Source organism: Bos javanicus, chromosome 9, assembly GCF_032452875.1.
Source record: "Bos javanicus breed banteng chromosome 9, ARS-OSU_banteng_1.0, whole genome shotgun sequence".
NCBI classification, from domain to species: domain Eukaryota; kingdom Metazoa; phylum Chordata; class Mammalia; order Artiodactyla; family Bovidae; genus Bos; species Bos javanicus.
In genome coordinates, this window is record NC_083876.1 from 33,861,367 (window position 1) to 33,885,653 (window position 24,287).

The 24,287-nt window shown below is 39.3% G+C and overlaps 2 protein-coding genes across 3 annotated transcripts in view; one reads left to right on the plus strand and one right to left on the minus strand.

Moving 5' to 3' along the window:
* RFX6 (regulatory factor X6) overlaps positions 1-24,287 on the minus strand; it is a 123,323-nt gene that overhangs the window by 96,279 nt on the left and 2,757 nt on the right. The gene's annotated exons all lie outside the window — the stretch shown is intronic.
* On the plus strand, positions 20-23,200 carry GPRC6A (G protein-coupled receptor class C group 6 member A). The gene is given in 16 exon segments (XM_061428712.1): positions 20-89; positions 3,123-3,353; positions 3,356-3,389; positions 6,049-6,352; positions 9,198-9,324; positions 9,327-9,359; positions 9,362-9,501; positions 17,308-17,347; positions 18,076-18,162; positions 18,165-18,247; positions 21,075-21,198; positions 22,024-22,340; positions 22,342-22,408; positions 22,411-22,479; positions 22,482-22,749; positions 22,751-23,200. Coding segments are annotated over 16 exon segments (2,343 nt in total). The 3' UTR covers positions 23,100-23,200.

A 24,287-nucleotide genomic window follows, 5' to 3' on the forward strand; every position in this document is an offset into this window, starting at 1 on the left:
GTACAGCAGATGGTGTATGATGGGGCAGAAGTGTTGCAGTGATAACCGACAATTCAGCGAGGAGTACACAATGATGGAAGACAGACAAGGTGAGTAGACAAAGAGGAACAAAGGAACTGGCAGATGAAAAATTGCAAGAACACCAAAATTTGACTCAATTATTTTATAATCTTCTTAAGAACCAACTCTAAAATTACTTACATATTTGAAATCCAACTACTTTCAAAATTTGAAATTCAAATACTTACATATCTGAAACCGCTCAGTCTTGTCCAACTCTTAGCGACCCCATGGACTGTAGTCCATGGATTATACAGTCCATGGAATTCTCCAGGCCAGAATACTGGAAAGGGTAGCCCTTCCTTTCTCCAGGGGATCTTCCCAACCCAGGGATCAAACCCAGGTATCCTGCATTGCAGGCAGATTCTTTACCAGCTGAGCCACAAGGGAAGCCAAGGATACTGGGGTGGGTGGTCTATCCCTTCTCCAGTGGATCTTCCCAATCCAGAAATCCAACCAGGATCTCCCGCATTGCAGGTGGATTCTATACCAACTGAGCTATCAGGGAAGCCCAGAAATCCAACTAAATGAAATCAATTACTTAGCTTTGCAGCTAACTAGTTCCATTGGTGATTTGGGCCTCGGCCATCTAATTTTACCTCTGCTAAGTCGCTTCAGTCGTGTCCGACTCTGTGCAGGCTCCCCTGTCCCTGGGATTCTCCAGGCAAGAACACTGGAGTGGGTTGCCATTTCCTTCTCCAATGCATGAAAGTGAAAAGTGAAGGTGAAGTCGCTCAGTCGTGTCCGACTCTTCGTGACCCCATGGACTGCAGCCTACCAGGCTCCTCTGTCCATGGGATTTTCCAGGCAAGAGTACTGGAGTGGGGTGCCATCGCCTTCTCCAAGCTGAAGTTTGCTGTACTTTGTGATGTATGATACAGTGGTATCCCTCTAGCATCCAATGCTGCTTAAACATCATATGCATTGATAATTTGATTATTGCAAGTGGGCAATAGTAGTAATAGCCCATTTGAGATGCTGATCATATCTAGGAACCACTGTAGCTCAGATTAGCTCACTGGGCTGCAGCAACTCACCCTACCAAAGTGCTGTAAACTAATGATAGTGCAAAGCACACTTACTCATTGATTTTACATCCCTTACTGTACTTGTCCAAGCAGGGTAATGGTGTCTGTATGAGAATTACTTGGCTAGTGCTATCACTTCTGTGCTATCACTTTTAAATGATACTAGCCAGATATGTCTTCACATAAAGAAAATTTCAAAGAAATATAGAACCTTGAGATCAGAGGAGGAGCAAGCTAGTGCCATCAGTAATTCATCTCACTGGAAATTTTTTTCCAATTTTTATCTTTCAGAAGCAGTTAATTAAAAAAAATTTTTTTGAAATAGCAATTATTATTGTAATTTTTAAGTCTTTTAAAATTGCATAAAATGTATAGTAATTTTAGATTCAAAATGATGGCTAAAACTTTTGTCCCTGGTCCAAAATTAAATCTTGATAGTAATAGAAACTACAACAGTGAAGATAACATGCCCAGTGAAATTCCAAAGTAATTAATATACATTTATCTTTCCTTATGCTGAACTTAGTAATGGATTTACATTGTAGGGAGACTATAGCCAGCTAATGGTTCTATCACAAACATCATCATTTCCACCAGGCAAGCATTTAAGATGTTTGAGAAAGAGGTTTGAACAATGATTTACTTAGCCAATTGTGGAAAACACTCCACATTTAGGAATTAATAACTTTCAGTTTGGTTTTAGGAAAGAACAGGAGGGAACTACTATGTTCTGAATGTTTATATCCTCCCAAAATTCAGATATTAAAGTGAAGTGAAGTGAAGTGGCTCAGTCGTGTCCGACTCTTAGCGACCCCATGGACTGTAGCCTACCAGGCTCCTCTGTCCATGGGATTTTTCAGGCAATAGTACTGGAGTGGATTGCCATTTCCTCCTCCAGGGGATCTTCCCGACCCAGGGATCAAACCTGGGTCTCCTGCATTGTAGACAGATGCTTTACTGTCTGAGCCACCAGGGAAGTACCTATCAGATGTTAAAACCTAAGCCTAAAGGTGATGGTATTAGGAGGTGGGGCCTTCCGGAGGTGATTAGGTCATGAGAGCAGGGCCCTCCAAGTTGGGTTAGTGGCTATATGAAAGCAGCCTTGGGAAAGTTCCCTTGCCCTTTCTGCCATGTGAGGTTTATAGCAGGCTCTCAGTAGACACTGAGTCTGCCAGCTCCATGATCTTGGACTTCACAGCCTTCAGTCCTGTGAGAAATGAGTGTTTGTTGATTCTAGGCCTACCAGTTTACAGTATTTCTGGGACAGCAGCCCTGATCAATTTAGACAGGAGCCGATTACTGAGTGCCTACTAAAATTTAGGAGCTTTACAAATCGATTCAGCTCAAGTTTCAGAACATATCCATGAGACAGAGTATCTTACCTATTTTATATATGAGAAAATTATTGTCCAGAAAAGTTCAGTAATTCGTTCGTGGTCATATGCTAAGTGGTAGGCAGAGTCAACCAATCTGTCAGTTTGCAAAGTCTGAGCACTTCCTGCCACATGACACTGAGTTTTATAGCACAAAGTCTTTTGAAACTTTGTTTTTCTACCTTTGTAAGGCTCCTTAATAGTAATAGATTTTCCAACTTAGATTAAACTGAAAATCACAAATATCGAAATTTAACTGAATTTCATTTTTTACATAGAGTTTTTCTGGGAAAATAAATTTGGGATGCTATTTTTTATAAACTGCTTTGCAGCTTTTGTGCTTGAATTTGATACCTTTGAAAATGCATAACTGTCCATTTCCAAAGTGAGAAAATGTTCCCAAACTGCCCCCTCTTAAAGATTCTATATCCCACTTCAAAAGAAATACCAACATGACTCAAAGCCTTTGACATGTCAGAAGAGTAAAAGATGCTATCACAGTGAGGAGCTGTATTTAAACACACATCACACATCAACAATGGGGTGTGAGAGGGTCTGATATGTTCGTATTGGTGAAGAACTGTTTTGACCATCATCAGCTATCTGAACACTGGGTGTTTCTGGCCCTTGACAGTGTCCCATGCTGTATATGTGTTTACAGGTGAAATAGGAATCATGTTCCTGCCACCTGTGAGCTCAGAGATTCCTAAGAACTCTCAAGAAGTGAGCAAATTAGACAGAAACATGGCACTACTGATGACCTGTTTTGTGATTGTTTTTGCTGCTTCTCAGCCTTGCCAGACCCCTGATGACTTAGTGGCTGCCGATTCTCCAGGACACATCATGATTGGAGGTTTGTTTGCCATTCATGAAAAAATTCTGTCCTCAGAAGAATACCCAGAAGGCCAGAAATCCAGAAGTGTGCCAGGTGTGTAAAGCCTCAGAGAACACATTTAGATTTCAAACTTATACTGTGAGACTAGGGCATGTAAATGTTTACTTGTATTAACATCTAAATCATTTTAATAAAATTTAAACTCATACACTTTTAAGTTGCATATAATTACATCTTGCTATTCTTCCTTAAAAGAAAACCATATTAGTACTATATGTATAATCAGCCTCCAAGTACAGAGGCTATGAATGCTTCCCATTAATGTATTTATTTGGATTTTGCCTAAAAAGAATGACCCCAGAAGTTACACGAGAAAACCAATGAGAAGGCACAGTAGTAGCCTGTCCACTACATGCATGCATAGCACATTTATATTTCTATCACCCACAAATGCAGGTTGTTCCAAACATGAATTTAATTCTTCAAAATAGACTGCACTTAAAATTTTTCTCTACACTAATGTTTTTGTCAACACTGTACTTATTTCATTCTTGAAATAATCTAATTCTTTCATAATAAATTAAGATCCCACTTCAACTCAGAGTGTTCATTTGTGAACACTTTACATTGTGAAAGCTGGACTATAGAACAGACATTTGTCATGGTGTATTATAGAAAAGTTAAGCTGAATGGAGGATATTGCAGATAGCTTTCTTTAATGAGAGCAGACTATTTGAATTCCAATTTAAGTTTGGGGACAGTGATTTTGTAGATTTAGGCACATCATTTAAACTCTTTGAGTTCCAGCTTCTGATTTTTCTCTTCTGTAAAACAAGGATCTGGATAACTTTTAAAGGCAGACAGCATCAGCTTCTGCTGCTCTGGCAATGTGATTCCAGTGCTTCCTGCTAACTCTCAAATCTTGCTTTTTTTATCTTGATATTTTTGGATGCAAATTTAATCTCATCTTTTCAACTCCTTTTTTTAAAAAAAAAAAAGCTTTTTATTTTGTATTGGGGTGTAGCCCATTAACAATGTTGTGGTAGTTTCAGGTGAACAGCAAAGGGACTCAGCCATGCATACACATGTATCCATTCTCCCCCAAACTCCTGTCCCATCCAGGCTGCCACATAACACTGAACAGAGTTCCATGTGCTGTACAGTGGGTCCTTGTTGTTCATCCATTTTAAATATACCAGTGTGTACGCGTCCATCCCAAACTCCCTAACCATCCCTCTTCTTCCATCCTTCCCCAGCAATTATCCGTTTTTTTAAAATCAAAAGTATTTAGCATGTCCTATATGAATGCTTTCAGGTAAAATGTGTTCCCATGTCACTCTAATATTCCTTCCTATCATTCTCTCCAGAAACTAGATATTTTGAGCTACTGTCATCTTAATCATTGATTATCAGTAATACCAGTGAACACTGCAAAAACCATTAATGAGGATTTTTCAGAGCACTAAGCTGGCACCCAAAGAATGACTATAGATTTAAGGCCACAATCATAGGCCAACTAATAAGGATGGAAAATGTTTAAAAAAGAAGTCATCTTGTCTAAAAAAATTTATTACCCAAAAAGGTCACTGAACATCCTTTGGTCTTATTGTCACTCCTTGAGAGAAAACGGTATTCACTCAACACTGAACAACTCTTATTAAATGCCTACATTACCTCGTCCCTATTCTAGGCATGGGTGATACTGAGGTGAACAAAAGAGATTCAGACTCCCATGGAGCTAACGTGTAGGGGACTCTGAAAATAGTATGCATTTTATTTGCCAGACAACTCATTACTTTAACCTCTCTCTCTCTTTTGTATCTTTCTTTAAGTTAAAAACTTAAAGCTCATTGCCAAACTTCACATTTAGATAGCTGCAGTGACAAACAGCATTATCCAAATATTATTCAATTTATGTTAACTAATGAATTAAAAGAAACCTGAAAATATCAAAACCCTGAAAAAATCCCCTTTTATTCATTCAAAAAATGTCTTGAATTCTTACTATATATTAGGCACTGTTTATAACCTTTTGTATATAGTGGCGGGTGAAGTAAACATAACAGTATGTCAGTAATCAAACAATTCAGTGCTCTGGAATAACTACAAGTCCCAAAGTCAACTGGAAAAACCCACTAAATGAGGAAATACCCATGCCTCAGAACTAAAATATTGCACTTTATCTAGGAGAAAGCTTCTGGGCTTTTACCCAGAGCCTGTTTTGTAAGTAATTCTTAAGACTCTTATTCATCTGTTTTCCAACCACAATAGCTTAGCATCACAAAATTAAAAAATGGGAAGTGAGTCAATAAGAGCAGATTCTTGAACAGCAATAAAATGCTGACATCTAACTACAAAAAGGAACAGATATCAGATATCAGATACATCTTCACACTGTAGAATACTAAATTGAGTATTCAAAATCATCCTGAATAATCAAGAAAAGATTAAATCCTGTTATACAGACTCCATTAGAGAAACTATGGGTTCCTATATACATTAAAAACATTTTTTTTGGCTGTGCCATGCAGCATTGGAAACACTGGACTGCCAGGGTAATCCCACTATATACTCTTGAGAAAGGTGTCCATCAAAACCTGTTTTTAAATAAAGAAAGTTTAGATCCTCCGAAAGGTAAACTTCAGTGATTCAGGAATTGTCTGTCATAAGGCAGAAATTAGGATAAAATTGGATATTACCATGTCTGAAGAAGAGCTATGTTCTAATTTCAAAAACACTTGCTTCTCAACAGCTTTGAAATACCAACTTTTCTTCAAACTCTTGCCATGATACACAGCATTGAGATGATCAATAATTCAACACTATTGTCTGGAGTCAAACTAGGGTACGAAATCTATGACACGTGTACAGACATCACAGTGGCAATGGCAGCTGCTCTGAGGTGTGTTTCTAAGTTCAACAGCTCCAGAGAAATCGTGGAGTTTAAGTGCGACTATTCCAACTACGTGCCAAGGGTTAAGGCTGTCATAGGTGCTGGCTACTCAGAAATATCCATGGCTGTCTCCCGGACGTTGAGTTTACAGCTCATGCCACAGGTGGTTTTGTTCTACTACCATTGGGTGGGTGTGATCATATTCTTCATCCTAAATGGATCAGGGTAATCTAGGAAACTAGTTGAGGAGATACCTCTACTTTAACTTTTCTTTCTCTTCAGTAAAAAATAAAGGATGTGCCCTAATATGGATAGTATAGTGATCAAAGCACTAAGGAGTAGTCACCCCCCAATCTGTCAGGTCTAGTTTCTGACAGCTTTTAGCATGATTTACATAAGACAGATGCCTCTAAGCAACTCGACTGTCTTGTTTCTAAAGTTACATCAGTTAGATGCCATGAAGAAAACTGAAAAGGAGGTGAGAGGTAGATAGGCCCAGAAGTCAAGGAATACTCTCAAGGAAATGACGATTAGCCTGAAACTTGAATGAGAAGAGACAGCCTCTTGGGCGGTGGCGGGGGGAGGGGAGTGGAAAGCATCTAGGCTGAGAAAACAGTAAGTGCGAAGATAAAATGTCCAAACAAAAGCAAAAGATCAACAGGGCTAGATCAGTCTGAGCAGAAAGGTACAGAGTAAGAGATGCATTCCCAGAGATGTGTAGGGGCCGGGCATGTAGCATCCTGTAAGCTACGGTGTGCTTGGTATTTCATTTTGAGTATTACGGAAGGGCTTTGAGCACAGACTGGAATTACTGAGCTTCCTATGATGTAAGCCCTTACCAGGAAGTAAGCAAATGGTCTCTGAAAGACCAAAGCACGTGTTTGAGAGCCCTGCACTAAGTTCCTGTGCATTACTCAAACAAGTACCCCCAACTTCAATTTTGAACTAACTAACCTTCATATGGAGAAGGCAATGGCACCCCACTCCGGTACTCTTGTCTGGAGAATCCCATGGATGGAGGATCCTGGTGGGCTGTAGTCCATGGGGTCGCTGAGAGTCGGACACGACTGAGCGACTTCACTTTTCCTTTTCAGTTTCATGCATTGGAGAAGGAAATGGCAACCCACTCCACTGTTCTTGCCTGGAGAATCCCAGGGACGGGGGAGCCTGGTGGGCTGCCGTCTATGGGGTTGCACAGAGTCGGACACGACTGAAGCGACTTAGCAACCTTCGTATGACATCACTTTATACCTCAGTAGATCACTGCTTTCTAAGCTCAAGGAAGATCAGAAGCCAAAAGTTAGACAATGCTTATGGTCAGATTATCAAGAAGTGACCATCTGATAGAAGTGAACAGATAAAAACATATATGAATAATATAATAAATATGCATAAGAATTCAAATTATATAACTTTCTGGAGCCAGACTAAATAAGTGTGTATATCCCTTAAGACTCTGGAGAATCCCAGGGACGGGGGAGCCTGGTGGGCTGCCGTCTATGGGGTTGCACAGAGTCGGACACGACTGAAGCGACTTAGCAACCTTCATATGACATCACTTTATACCTCAGTAGATCACTGCTTTCTAAGCTCAAGGAAGATTAGAAGCCATTATATATATATATAATATATATATAATGGAACTCTGAGAGTTCCATTATATTGTAACCTAGTACAGTCGATAATGAAAAGTTTAGATTAAAAAAATAAAAAAGAACAGTTCCCCCAAATATCTCAGAGATAAGGCTTTGGCCCAACATTTCTAGACTATGTATAAAACTAGTTAGGTGACAAGTAAGAAAAGCAGAATATTTTTAACAATGGATGTTTAATGTAAAAATGTAATTTCCATGATAGCACAACAGTAGAGAGGACTCTCCATGGTAACACAGATTTCACAGAAGCCCAGGTAGCAGAGTGAAGCTGAGCATAGCAATGTCTCCTGAGGCAATTAAGGTTTAGTGAATGAATGTCCACTGTGTGCCAATACCCATTTAAATGATTTACATTTTCTCCTTCAGTCTTCACAAGAATCCTGTCATTTCACAGTGAAAGAAATGTTAACTAACTTTGTTAAATTTATTGCAGTCAGGATTCTAACAGTTTGTTTGACTTTAAAGTGAATTGTCTTTCCCTGCATACCAGTAGCTGCTATAAATAGTAAAAAGAAAAGAAAAAAATTCACTGAGCAAGTGGCATGGTGCAATGGCCGCTGTGGAAGGTAACCACTCTCCCTAGAATAAAATCAACAAAGCTGTAAATTAGGCAAAACTTTGCACACAGTAGGGAGATTTTCCAAAATGCTACTGCTCATTTGAGTAGATTAGGAGTCAGAAATCTATATAGCCTGTAGATCAAATGTGGCTCTCAAGGTCTTGAGTTCTCAAACTAAGAACGATTTTTACATATTTTTTTGAAAGGTTGTTACAAAAAAATACAAACATAATATATGACAGAGACAATATGTGACCAACAAAGGTTAAAATATTTTACATTTGGTCCTTTACAGAAAAAAGTTTGCTGACCCCTGGACAGATGATTCTTTGTCTTGATGATTTATCTAGAATAAAAGTCATCAAAGTTGCCATTTATACAAATTTTGAACAAACAAGGAGTCCCAAAAGTCATGGTGCTTATTTGACTGGTTGCGTTTTCCCATATTTATTTCTAAGGATTTAAATCATATACACTGGTAGCCCTGACCTGAGATATAAGATAGATATAAATAAATACAGGCATGTAGACAGAGTTATAATGTAGAGCCTGAACCCTTGCTTATACTATACACAGACAAAAAAGTGAGACGCAATGACTCAACAATCATCAGCTCCTAACTATCATGATTTAAGCTATTTATAAAGTAGTTCATTGAAGGGGAAGGATAGAAAGGATCAAAGAATTTAGAAAACTTTATGGAAACTCATAGTAATCAAAGAGAAGAACATCTACTATGAATAGCCACCTGCAGCTCATCAACACCATAACTAAAATATTCTGTCCATTTCCAGGTGAGTTATGAATCTACTGCAGAAACCCTAAGTGACAAAATTCAGTTTCCTTCATTTTTATGCTCAGTGTCCAGTGACTTCTACCAAACTAAAGCAATGGCCCACCTGATTCAGAAATCTGGGTGGATTAGATTGGCATCCTAACCACAGATGACGACTATGGACTCTCAACACTCTTGCAGTTCAAACAGCAGCAAATAATGTGTGCATAGCCTTCAGAGAAGCTCTCCCAGCCTTCCGCTCAGATATTACCATCGAAGTCAGGATCAATCAGACACTTGAGAGAACCATAGCAGAAGCCAAGGTTAATGTCATTGTGGTATTTCTGAGTCAATTCCATGTTTTCAATCTCTTCAGTAAAGCCATTGAAAGGAATATAAATAAGATCTGGATTGTTAGCTAGAGCTGGTCAACATCCACCTAGATTGCTACCATTCCTGATGTTAAAAGGATTGGCAAAGTTGTGGGGTTTACCTTTAGAAGAGGGAATGTGTCCTCTTTCCAGTCCTTTCTTCAAAATCTGTGTGTGTTTCCCAGTGATAACAACAAACCCTTAAATGAACATGCCATGCTCTAATCTGCTTGTGCACATGCTAAAGACAGTGATCTGAGTCAATGTGTCTCCAACTGTTCTCAGGGCACTTTGGCCACTAAGGACTCAGAAAGGAACTTCTTCCTGAGAACTGACTTCCTGTGGGATTACACTGAACTGGGACTTGTTCACAGTATTCAGCTAGCAGTGCTGGCCCTCAGTTATGCCATTCAGGATCTGTGACAAGCTTGAGACTTTCAACCATGGGAGGTAGTAGCTCACACATACAAGAAAATTCCCCTACCATCATTTCTTTCTTTCCTTTAATTTGCAATATTGCTATAAGCTGCTCTAAATTTTATTTATTTTGTAAGTAGATACTGTCAGTGTTGAATAACCTTCATTTCTATTATTAGTTCTTTGTTCTTAAGCATAAGAGTTGTTTTACCTTCACCTTCTATTCTTTTCCACCAAAGTTGTATTCTCTTATTTTCCAAGAAGATTCTGCTGATAGTGTTATTTTCCTTTAGCTTGTGGATTTATATCTGATCTTGCAGTTTTTCAAAATTTCATACGAATTTATCTCTTTTGATGCTTTTAACAACACAAGACCAGGTATGTTTAATGATCCCTTTTATTATCGCTAAATATTGTGGGTAAGGAAACTAAAGCCAAAAGTACTAGACTCCAGTCTGGGTCTTCTGATTCCATACCCTTTGCGTGATTACAGCCCAACACCTCCAGTTGGGACTCTTTCTTAGGGCAGTCTTTCTAGGACTCCTGTCTTCTTCAAAAGAATGTTACTAGGTCAATCATAACAAGTCCTGTTATCTCAGGTTTAAATGAACCATTATTTGTGTAAAAGAAGTCTTTCTCTTTCTTCTCTTCGATTAGTTTGTAGAAACTCTAATTAGAGTGGCCCTATTTAGTGAAGATTATCCACTTGTGTCTTTGAAATGTCCATAAACAAGGCATTTAAAAGCAAACTGCTGCTTTATATGATAAATTTAACTCATCAAAAACAAATTTCTCAGCATTCAAACTTGTCTGTCTTAAGGAAGAATCATGTTCCAAAAATTTATTTCTTTTAAATTTGTTAGGGGAAAAAGGTAAAAGGGAATAAGACCCAGTATTTTCTGATCACATAAGTGATCAGAACAGGGCTGGATCAGTCCAGGGCTGTTTCCACTTGTGTCATTTTACTTTAAACACCCCCAACCACAAGCTCCGAGGTTTGAGGTGATCAGCTTACATTTGGGTGAATCATGTGATGGTCAGAGGGTGTTTTAGGTTGCTCATATTAAAACTAGTTTTCACTTTGTAAATGCAAGGCAAAATTAAAAACAAAAACTAATGAAGAGGTATGACTAGAGATTAGGGTTTTTATTTTTAACTAAAAGTCTCTTTAAAATATACATTACTACACACACACACACATGCATATTTATATGTCTAGTTATGTTAAGGTGGCTATTTGAAAGCATACTCTTTGTAGTGAAAAATTTTAATGATGGATTGGTTTTTTAAAAGAAACCCCTATACGTTAAGTGGACCAACATAATAAAACATACTAGATGAAATTTTAAGAGTGAGAGCTAGTAATGGAAAGAAAACAGACAATCAGAGACAGATGGGATAAAGGGGAGGAGCTATAAAGAGACCCATAAGAAAAAAGAAACACAAATAGCAATAGTTACTTATCTTCTGGGAAAGTATTTAAAATCAGGAATAAGTCTCAAACATTCTGAGGAAAGCTCTTGAGAAAGTATAATCGAAGCAGCTCTTCTAAAATGTTTTATTTAAACACTGGGAGCCTGGGGTCATTCTTTATTCACCCTCTGGGACATGGTTATCCAGAAACAGACAGAAACAGCCTGGAAATGAGGAGTAGAGGAGTGTCTTGTTCCTTTGATCACCAGTGAGCCATGTCCCTGCCAGATCCAATAGGACAAATACAATAATGCAAACGATTGTCTTTTTAGGAAAAAATCTCCACATAGATATTAAATTGAAAAGATCAGCAATATTTAGGGTCACTAATCAAGGATATATTCCTCAAAATTATTTTGTCCCCTGGAAAAATTCACTAATACTTAAATAATACTTTCTGAGTGATTTTAGATTCAAATAACTTCAAAAGAGTTAGTTTTCTCCAGTGTTTGAGGATAATCCTTACTCTGGCTCCATATTTGGTGATATCTGTGAACAGTATTCAGGGAGAGTGCAATCATATTTGTTTTACTGCAACAGATTATTTTATATTCCTCAAATGTGTGTGAGGACTATTTACCTCCTTGTCCCGAATAGTGATTATGGTTTCCTTGTTTATTTTCCTTTATTCTGGATCAGGTACAAGGTAGTGAGTGATGTATGTGGGACAAGAGAATGTATAAGAGTCAAACTACTATTCACACAATCATTTGCCAAATATTTATTGGATGTCTCAGTATTCCGGCCATGGTGTTGAATTTTGAAAATATCATGGGCAACGAGATAATTCTCTTGCTGAAGGAGTCATGTGTCTAGAGGAGTAAACAGTCAAAGAATTAAGGAGCTGATTACAGTGAAGAATAATGCATTACAATGTTTCATATAAATACAAGATGGCAGAGAATATTCTCCAGAGATCATGACATCCCTGGTGAATATGATAGATGAGTGAGAGCTAGGCAGGACAGAAACACTCCAGCAAAGTCACAGAGAGAGAAAGTGTGGCATCTTCAGGGATCAGAAAGTAGCACCACAGAATTGGAGTCTTCTGTGGAAATTACAAAGTGGAGGATTAGTGAAGTATCCATCATTAGGGCTTGACAATCAGAGCATCTCAAACTCTGCTGGAGTGTTAATTACCTGGTAATCTTATTACCATGTTGATGCTAATTCAGTAGTTCCAGTAAGGGGGACCTGAAAGACTGCACTTCTAACAGCCTCTCAGATGATTCTGATTATTGCTGGTACAAAGGCCACCCTTTCAATGAAAAGTCTGCAAGCTATGTTTAAAGGTTTGGACTTGAGAGAGCAAAAGGGAACCAATTAGAGCTATTTTTAGACAGGAGAGTGATGTGACCTACCATTGTAAAAATGGTATTTCTACTGCAATGTGCATTGATTAGATGAACACAGCACTAGACAGAGAAACTTTGTTAATCCAGGCATACAATAAGTATGCCTTATACGTCAGGTATAAGTACTATAGGCACTAAGAATGTGACAATGAGGATGGAGCGATATACGCTTGAGAAGAAAGATGAAGAGTCTTTGGAGATAGATTGGATGTAAAGAATGACAGGGAAAAGCAAAGATGCTGCAAATGATTCTAAATTTTGGCAACTGGTGCCATTTATTGAGTTGAAAATGCAAAGAAAAGTGAAGGTCTGGTAGAGAGAAGAAATATTAAGCATTCCATTTTGGACACGTTGGGTTTGAAGAACTTGGAGAAGGAAACGGCAACCCACAGCAGTGTTCTTGCCTGGAGAATCCCAGGGACGGGGGAGCCTGGTGGGCTGCTGTCTATGGGGTCACACAGAGTCGGAAACGACTGAATCGACTTATCAGCATAAGACATTCAAGTGCAATGGTCTGGAAGTTAGAGGAGACATTGGGACTAAGGGAAAGATTGTGAAGTGATGAGGCCAATAATAACTAATAATATTTAAGGCTTACTAAACTAAGCCTTGGGGCTTCCCTCACAGCTCAATTGGTAAAGAATCCGCCTGCAATGCAGGAGACCCCAGTTCAATTCCTAGGTTGGGAAGAAGGGATAGGCTACCCACTCCAGTATTCTTGGGCTTCCCTTGTGGCTCAGCTGGTAAAGAATCTGCCTGCAATGTGGGAGACCTGGGTTCGATCCCTGGGTTGGGAAGATCCCCTGGAGAAGGGAAAGGCTACCCACCCCGGTATTCTGGCCTGGAGAATTCCATGGACTATACAGTCCATGGGGTCACAAAGAGTCAAACACGACTGAGCGACTTTCACTTCATTTCACAAACTAAGCATTAACATACCTCATCTCTAATCTTTAAATATTATGATAGATCCACAGATTCATGTTCACTACACTTCATCCTAAAGAACTGGCAAGAGGAGGTTTTACTGGTGACTGAGACTTGCAGCAGTTTAGAGATGGAGGGACCTCAATTGTAAGGATCTGGGGCCCATCAGTAGCCATAGAGTTAGCAGCAAAACTCTCCTAGTCTTAGTCATGTGCTTTTGCTACACCATGGAAAACTTTACACAAGTAAAAGACATAGGTTGGGTACCAGATAGAGATGCAAGGGTGCTTCCTCGGCAATTCTCTGCTTGACATACATAGATATCTCTTTTCCCAAGCACAGCTCACTTACAGAGTTGCAGTGGACAGCAGAGCGGCTGAGGACACGGAAAACAACATCAACCACAGCAGCTTAATGGGAGTGGCCTCCTGACCTTGTGTTCTCAAAAATAGGTCATTACCATACTGAGGTGAATTATATAATCATGGAAATGCAAATCCTACTCTCTAAATATTTTTGGGTCAACTTATCATGAGGGTCAGAGTCTTGATGAAAAACAAATGAATAATGGATGGAAGAAGTCTTTAACAGCTTAATAATCGTAGCATTAGTGTTCAGAATTTAATTCAGAGCAAACATTCAAAAGAATATTTAACAAGTAATGAATGCACTGGTTTGGTTCCATCCTCTTTCCTGTAAGAACAAATGTGGAATTGTGCCATTTTATTTACATCATACAATGTTATCATTATTTACGGAACATATATGTGTCAGAAATTTACCCTGTAAAACCTAATTAAATACAGGAAAAAAGCTCGTGGAAATTATAGTTCAAACAAGAGAATGGAAGAGAATTTATGAAATAAGAAACTAAGGCTTACATGTGTATATTGCTTAAGGAACGAATGGAAGAAAAATCAATACACAGGTAGAGTTGGGAACACTGAAAGCTTTTTTTTGCCCATTTTTGTTTCCTCCATATATTTTTTTTTCTTCCAGGCAACTGCTGCAATAAGACTTTTTTGGTTAATTCCACCATGTTAGATCTGATACTCTGCTTCTTTAAAGTAATACTAATTAAAATTTGAATTAATTAAAAGAACTAGAAGTCTGTGAAGACATATAATAAAATCAATACACATGCTTAAAGATTTTGCTAAAGTTATATTTGGTCATTGACCTGACTATTGTAGCTAATATATTCACTTAAAATACAACTTGATTTTCTTACACTGTATTTGCCAAAGGGGGAAATAACTGAAGGAAGGAAACATTCATGAAAGATTAAATGAGAAAAAACAGAGGAAGAATAACTGTATTCAAGTAGAATAACTTCTGCCTTGTTCCATAGATTATATATCACATTAACGGTGGAGCCAGAACTCAAATGTTCTCCTCCTTCTCAGTCTAGTATTCTCTCCTGCACCACAAGTTCAATATGGCTGCCTCATGTGTCAGTAAAACATTTTCTGTTCTAGCTGTACTGCGTACAAGTTCTCACTGTACAAACTGAGTAGTAAGAAGAGTAATTTTTCATTACATTTCTTTCTTCTCAGGTTAAAAAAATCATTTTCTGAACTAAATTGGAAATAGAATTTAGAGGTCTCTTTATTATATCCTGGGGCTTCCCAAGTGGTTCTGTGGTAAAGAATTCACCTGCAATGCAGGAGACATGGGTTTGATCCCTGGGTTGGGAAGATCCTCTGGAGGAGGAAATGGCAACCCACTCTGGTATTCTTGCCTGGGAAATTCCATGGACAGAGGAGCTTGGCTGGCTATAGTCCATATGGTTGCAAAAGAGTCAGACACAACTTAGCAGCTAAACAACAATTACTATACCCTCTGTTACTGAAACAGACTTAAAAACCATTAGTGATAGTAAGATTCCCCACCTCCCACCCAATGAGTATGGACTCAGAGGGAGGTCACTAGCAGTTACTCTGTGCTCAGTTGTGTCGGACACTTCTGTGACCCCATGGACTGTAACCTGCCTGACTCCCCCGTCCATGGGATTTCTCAGGCAAGAATGGAGCAGGTTGCCATTTCCTTCTTCAAGGGCTCTTTCTGACCCAGGGACTGAACCCATGTCTCCTGCTTTGCAGGTAGATTCTTTACCATGAAGACATCTGGGGAGCCCTAGAAGTTACATTAGGTCCACCAGTTAAACTTCTCAGGTAGGGATGCACTCAAGAACAGGGTGCATTTGTTACTGAACCCTCTCTGGGTTTGCAGCTCTGTCGCTTCAGCCTTCATTTTTGGGGCTGGTGAGCATGACAATTCCTGGCTTGGATCACCTGCTGAAACTTGGGTCAAAGACCCAGGCTGAGTGTGACTCTAGAAGGAAAGGATGAATTTTCCTGCTTCCAAATGGCACCTTGATTATGGCTTTGAGTCAGAAGAAAAAAAAAAAGAAAAACACAGTGAGGATAATTTAAACTAATATATCATTAGGTGCAACAGAAAGACCCCATAATGAAAGTCAAGATGTGTATCTTCAGAGAAGGTCTTTCACTCCTTGGCTGGGGTCCTCCTCTGAGAAAAGAGGACGATGATCCCTGCTAAGTGTGCTTCGCTGAGTTGTTATGGAATAAAAGGGCATCACAGATTTGAGTATTAGAAAGTAGCATATGAATGTCAGGTGACTTTATTACTTGATAGACTCAAAGCATTTTCATTTATTTGCACATCATCCCTGTCAGCTAATTATAGGTATTTAAAAGTATTAAGCTAATCTTTATTAACCCTTAATCTGTTCCTGCTGCTGCTAAGTCGCTTCAGTCGTGTCCGACTCTGTGCGACCCCATAGACCGCAGCCCACCAGGCTCCCCCATCCCTGGGATTCTCCAGGCAAGAACACTGGAGTGGGCTGCCATTTCCTTCTCCGAATCTGTTTCTGATGCTAGGCTAAAGTGTTCATATACATGTGTTTGCTCAGTCGTGTCCAACTCTTTTGTGACCCTATGGACTGTAGCCTGCCAGGCTCCTCTGTCCATGGGATTTTCCAGGCAAGAATATTGGAGTGGGTTTCCATCTCCTTCTCCAGGGGAACCACCCAATCCAGGGATCGAACCCACATCTCTTATATCTCCTGCATTGGCAGGCAGACTCCTTATGCTGCAGCCACCTAGAAATAATTACATTTAATTCTTACAATAGTCCTATTAAGTATAATAGGTTTCATTTATCTCAACTGAGGCCTAGAAAGAAGTTGTAAATGTCAAGATCACACCACTAATGAAATTTGGAACCAGGATTAGAGTGGCATCTGCTCTAGAGGACCCATTCTGAAATTATGCAAAGTGGAAAACATAAGGGTGCTCAGATTTCAGTTCTGTAAGTAAGAGAATCTATCTCCATAAACATTAACTTACTTTCTCAAATTCACAGAGCAAGACATCAGAAATTCTCAACAGTTCTCAAATTGTTGCCTAGTAGTTAAGAACTACTAGTCCTTAAGTAGTTCTCACACTCATTGATCCAGAATATCCTTTTTTCTCATTTTTAAGTGATATTCCTTGCAAGGGTAGTGTTATAATTGGGATAATGGATACACTTAAAATATTTCTATCAGTCTTATTTTTCATAGTTACTTGCTGTACTGAAAAATGTCACATTCATGGAGGGCTGCTGCTGCTAAGTTGCTTCAGTCATGTCCGACTCTGTGCAACCCCATAGACAGAAGCCCACCAGGCTCCCCTGTCCCTGGGATTCTCCAGGCAAGAACACTGGAATGGGTTCCCATTTCCTTCTCCAATGTTTCCAGTGGTCATGTATGGATGTGAGAGTTGGACTATAAAGAAAGCTGAGCACCAAAAAACTGATGCTTTTGAACTGTGGTGTTGGAGAAGACTCTTGAGGGTCCCTTGGACTGCAAGGAGATCCAACCAGTCCATCCTAAAGGAGATTAGTTCTGGGTGTTCATTGGAAGGACTGATGTTGAAGCTGAAACTCCAATACTTTGGCCACCTGATGTGAAGAGCTGACTCATTTGAAGAGACTCTGATGCTGGGAAAGATTGAGGGCAGGAGGAAAAGGGGACGACAGAGGAAGAAATCTTTGGATGGCATCATTGACTCGATGGACATAGGTTTGGGTGGACTCCGGGAGTTGGTGATGGACAAGGAGGCCTGACATGCTGCGGTTCATGGGGTCACAAAGAGTCAGACACGGCTGAGCAACTAAATTGAACTGAACTGAATGCATGAAAGTGAAAAGTGAAAGCGAAGTCGCTCAGTTGTGTCTGACTCTTAGCAACCCCATGGACTGCAGCCTACCAGACTCCTCTGTCCATGGGATTTTCCAGGCAAGAGTACTGGAGTGGGTTGCCATTGCCTTCTCCGATTCATGGATGGAGGGAGTTCATTTCATTTTTATGCCCATGGAGCTATGAATACTGGATACAATATTGTGCTCTGGAGGGAGATCAACGGCCACATGTCTATCACAAGATGGCACAATATGACCTGAAGAATGATGTCTTCATTGTCACAAATCAAGAAACAAAAAATGAGCACAGGAATCTTAAGGTAATTTTGTATTGGCTGCTTTGTAGCATTCAAATCAATTGATACTTCAACTGCAAAAGTCCTTGTCCCCACCAGACCCCTCAGTGGCCCTACTGCCTGTTCAATGTTCCCAACTTCCCTCCTTAAATTCCATGGTCAACTTGTATATTACTGCCTTGTACACACCCTCAGTTTCCATGCCCAGCTCTCTATCCATCATTTATTGGACCAAAGTATAATCCTGATTATATTAAACTTTGTCTAACCAATACAGCTGATCTTGGCAAAAACAAACAAACAAAAAACCCCACCTACTTTGCTAACTGTTCTCACTTAAAATTCATGATCTCTAACTTCCACTGGGTTCTAAATGCTGTTGGGAAATCAGACGAGTATCCCAGCGCATTCGTTTGTCTACCACCCTAGATGGTTATTTATACTTTCTTGTCTGTCCTTTTACTCCAGCACACCTTTCCCATCTTCACTTTCAGTGGACCCTGCTTTCTATTTGACTGACAAAACTGAGACAATCGCAAGGGACTGACTGCCTCCACCACATCTATGCTGTGTCGCTGCTTTCCATCTGGCACTGTGCGTGGGCTGTCCATGCTTCAAGCCAAGGTCAGCTCCTCTGAATCCCAGCGCCTTTTACTTGCTCAAAGATGTTTCTCTGGCAATTCTCCACTCTCTTCTGCACCCTCAAGTATTTTCTCTTCTATGTTTTCTAAATAGTGATACAAATAAGTTGTTCTTCCTTCCATTTTAAGAAAAAAAAATCCAAAGAACTGTATTGATCCCCATCTTCCTCCTTTGTATACTGACCATTCCTGTTTCCCTTTACAGCAAAACTCCTTGAAAAAGTTGAATATATTCACTGGCCTCAGTTTCTCTCCTCCCATAATTCTTTTAAATTCTTTTCAGTCCATCAAAATTATTTGTCTCTGGTTAATAAATACAAACATCATCTTACTTCGCTTACTGGCTAATTATTCTCCCCTCCATGAAACGCTTTCTATATTTGCTTCCATGACACCACACTCCCTGGGTTTTCTTCTTCTGTCTCTAGCCACAACTTCTCAGTCTCCTTTGCCCTTTCCTTACCATTCCTGCTCCCTCTGAATATTGATAGACCCAGAACTCCGAACTGCTCCTTTTTAAATTTTTTTTTTTTATTATTTTGGCCACACCCTGTGGCATTTGGGATCTTAGTTCCCAGACCAAGGATCAAACCTGTGCCCTATAAACTCAAAGTGCAGAGTCTTAACCACTGGACCACCGGGGAAGTTCCCTGCTCTTCTTTTCTATCTGCACTTTTCCTTAGTGATCTCATCCATGCACTTAGACAATGTCATTATATAGAAGGCCGATGATGCCAACATTTTTATCTTGTGAATTTCAACTCAAGTAAATATACAATTGTCTATCTGACATCTCTACCTGGGTGCCTAATAGTTTTTCATCTTAGCTGATTATCTCCAAGACCGACCTCCAAAACCTACCTTCATCCCAATAAATGGTAACTCATTTCTCCTAGCTGCTTATGAAAAAATCCTAGTGGGATTCTTGTCACTTCTCTTTCTGTCACACTTCATAGCCATTCTAGGTTACACTTTCAAAATACACAGTCTACACTTTTGTCCTCTACTCCATTGCTACCACCACCCTGATCCAAGCTCCAGTCACCTCTCACCCAGATTCATTTTCTTATTTCTATCTTTTATGTGGGGAAAGAGAAAAAACTGTACAGCTGGGAAGAAAGGTTTCACTTTTATCCCCATAATGATGTTCAGCTTTATCTCATAGTTCAATCCTTTTGTGTCTTCTGAGCATCCTTTAGGAGTATGGATACTCTGGACTAAGTTTTCCCTGGGGAATCTACAGGGCAGATATCCTGCCTGCTGAAAACCCAGATCAGACATAGCTGTAGTGAAGACAAGAAAGCCAGCATCTGTGAACACAGAGCTACTAACCTTGGCTACTTTTCTTTCTCACTCAGATCATTTTCATGTCCCAAAGAAAAGACTAGTTAGCTAAGGGCTTAATTTTCCAGGCTAGGAATAGCTGTTAAGACACTCTAGAGAAAGTCTTATTTACTTGTTCAGCTTTGGCTTCCCAAGGTAAGAGTGAGACAAAAAAAAAATTTATCTCACAAGATGTGCCATGAGAAAGGGATTAGGAATGAAAAAAAAAAAAAATAGCTGAAATGCAAAGAGTTACTAGCTATATTGAAAAGAGATGGTTCCATAAAAGTAGAGTAGTATGTGTGACTCACATCATGACATGCAGAATTAAAACTGAAATTCTCAAGATGAATTAAATATAAAATTTTATTTATGTATCAAGGGTTATCTTTTTAACTAATACTTTAATGGGTTTAAATTATAATTTTCAATTATTTTGTTTTTCAAGATTAGATACGGCATGCTCCTTGGACGCCATGATTAATAACCTTCATCTAAAGTATATAAAAGTCCAATGATTCTTATATAGTTGAACTCTTCATATAGCACAGGATTGAAATTTTCCAAAACATCATTTCCTCCATTAGTTCCACCACTATACACTTTTATGTCTGCTAGTGACTTTTTAAAAGAGTTAATTTCCTTATTTGCTTACAAAATTTATTAATGTGACAAAAACTGTATTCTTCCTGAGCAGTTTCACTATCTGAAATACTTTCTATTTAAGTTGTTGAAATTCCTCCAGATAACAAAAGAATTCTTTTACACTATGAAGAAAAAAAGACCAAAATACTATTTTGTAAATAAATCTTTAAATTAAATCAGAGATATTATAGTTAGGATAAATCTTTTTAAAAACTTATTTGGAATTTCTTTTCACTTTGCAGAAAATTCAATCTAAATTCTTCAAGGAATGCAGTCCTGGGCAAATGAAGAAAACCACAAAAAGTCAACACACTTGCTGCTATGAATGTGTGACCTGTCCTGAAAATCACTATAGTAATCAGACAGGTAATTAATTACACTCCCTACAACATACATAGTGATACACCTGAACCATTTCTCTTTAAGCTGATTTTTTAACATGGATTCTATTTGGTTTATTTTTTTCATTTCAAAAAATAAAAAGTGTTTTATGCTTCTGCAGCAGATGAATACTCAATACCTAACAGATGTAAAAGTAACTTCACTTCCAAGGGAAGCTGTTGTTCCTCTACTGGACTTCCTCTCCCAGCACCTCTTAAAATAATGCAAGTTCTCTGTGAATTTTTGTCTATGTATCCCACACAGACATGTCTGATTTGTAACTGAGGCACAATAACTATAGATAAATAAATGCTGAATTAACTAAACTGAGTATGATGAAAACCCAGAGGTGTGCATACTCTAGAGATCTCGTTATTCCTACCAAGAGGCACTAGTTCAATCAGCTTGTTCAAGATTACAGGACCCATAAGGGATAAAGAAAGGGCTTGAAATATGTCTGGTACCAAAGTTCTTATTCTTGACAGTCCCTGAACTGCCGCCTATCATAGCAAGTTCATAAGAGGCTAGCATCTATCTTGAGTATATTAATTTTCTAAAGACTCATGGCCCAGATGAATTTTTCTCTTTTTCTTTTTTTCTCTTCCACTCTTACTGTTCCCTCACTGTCACTCTTTCTTTCTCACCTTCCTGGGTCATGTGCATGCTTTATTTTAATAAGTAACCAATGTGACAATTATCTATATCCATTTTCCAGTCAGAACTCTCACTGAGGAGTCTCATTTGTAGCATTTGGGGACAATCACCTGGTTTAAATATTTGCAATGTAACCAAATCTGCTGTGTCTTTTAGATACGGATCATTGCCTTTTATACAACAACGAAACTCACTGGGCCCCTGTAGGGAGCACAATGTGCTTTGAAAAGGAAATGGAGTACCTTGACTCCTTGGCTATCTTGCTCCTGGCCCTCTCTCTGCTGGGAATTCTGTTTGTTCTGGCCATTGGCATAATGTTTACAAGAAACCTGAACACACCCGTTGTGAAATCATCCAGGGAATTGATGGTCCGCTACGTAATCCTCTTCTGTCATTTCCTCAACTTCGCTGGCACAGCCTTTTTCATTAGAGAACCACAAAGCTTCACGTGTAAAACCCAGCAGACACTAATCTTGCATGAGCTTTACTCTCTGCATCTCCTACATTCTGATGAAGTCCCTGAAAATTCTGCTGGCCTTCAACTGTCCAAGCTGCAGAACTTCCTGAAGTGCTTCTATAAACCCATCCCCATCATTTTCACTTGCACGGGCATCTGGTTGTCGTTTGCACCCTCTAGCTCATCTTTGCAGCCCCTGCTGTGGGACAGAATGTCTCCTTGCCCAGAGTCATTATCTTCGAATGTGAGGAGGGGTCCATTCTTGCATTTGGCTCCATGCTGGGCTATGCTGCCATCCTGGCCTTCATGTGCTTCATTTGTGCCTTCAAAGGCAGGAAATTCCCTGAGAATTACAATGAGGCCAAATTCATAACATTTGGCATGCTCATTTACTTCATAGCTTGGATCACCTTCATCCCCATCTACCACGTTTGGCAAATATATGCTGGTTGTGGAGATCATCATTATTTTAATATCTAACTACGGGATCCGATGTTGCATGTTCTTCCCCAAATGCTATGTTATACTTTCCAAGCAAGAGACTAACACAAAATCTGTCTTTCTCAAGAGGATTTACAGTTACTCTCCCCACAGTGCAGGCTGCCTTGCCATGAGCCACAGCAACATCACAGTAACCAGCCGCACCTCTGCTGGTGGGTCTGCAGTCCAGCAGAAAAGCAGAGATCTTCAGGTATAAGGCTTTGCACACATATGCAGAGAAAATGCTACGTGCAGACCTAAAGCTTTGCCTCCAAAAAGAATCTCAAGTATATGAATGAGTCCTTAAGACATGGTATGTTTCAGAATGAAATGTTTTCTAGGGTCTTTGCATTTAAGATGTGCATTTACTTCCTGAACAAACATACACTATGTGACTTCACTACTACTACCTGCACCAAATTTCCCCCTGTTCAACCACCTGTGTAACAAAGTAAATAGAGCCCTCAGCCTGAAACTCCTTTCATTCCTTAGCCACCCCCATCAGCCTCCATCTTTACCTCCTTCTTTTTCGGCACAGAGCCAAAGGTATCTTTTCTATTGAAATCAACCCGTAATGCATCATCCTTATTCCATTCTCTATAACCTCTTCTCAAACCTCTTTGTATGGGTTCTCCTCCTCTCTTGAGCATCTTTACCTTCTAGCCTTGTCTGCTGAACAGACAGTTGATCAATTAAGGTCAGTTAAATAAGAAGTTGAGCAGTTACCATGTTCGGGTGATATGCTAAATACAAAGGAACAAAAAGGATTGAGGCATCATTTCAGACTTTAAAGAGCTCAAAATCCTGGGGAAAACAGTCACATAATCATTGTTCAGTCACTCAGTTGTGTCTGACTCTTTGTGACCCCATGGACTGCACCATGCCAGGCTTCCCTGTCCTTCACCATCTCCTGGAGCTTGCTCAAACTCATGTCCATTGAGTTGGTGATGCCATACAACCATCTTGTCCTCTGTCGACCCCTTCTCTTCCTGCCTTCAATCTTTCCCAGCATCAGAGAAAGATTCATTTCCCTGATTCATTCATTCATTCATTTCTAATGAATAGGCTCTTTGCATCAGGAGGCCAAAGTAGTGGAGCTTCAGCTTCAGCATCAGTCCTTCCAATGAATATTCAGAGTTCAATTCCTTTAGGACTGACTGGTTTACACTCCTTGCATCCAAGGGACTCTCAAGAGTCTTTTTGAAAGCATCAATCAATTCAGAGCAGTTGTGATTGATGGTTGTAATGTGAGTAGGGCACTATAATCATATAGTGAAGTAGCACTTAGCCACCGGGGGAATAATGGGAGGGTTTTAAAGAAGGTTAAATAAAGAATGTGATATTTAGTTGAAATCCTAAAAAATGAGTAAGAGTCATGGCTAATCAAAGAAAGTAGAGAAAGCTGTTCCAGATAAAGGGGGAAAACAGCAGCAGAAAATGTATCAAGAGTATGTACCCAGGGAAGGAGAGTCATTTCGTATGA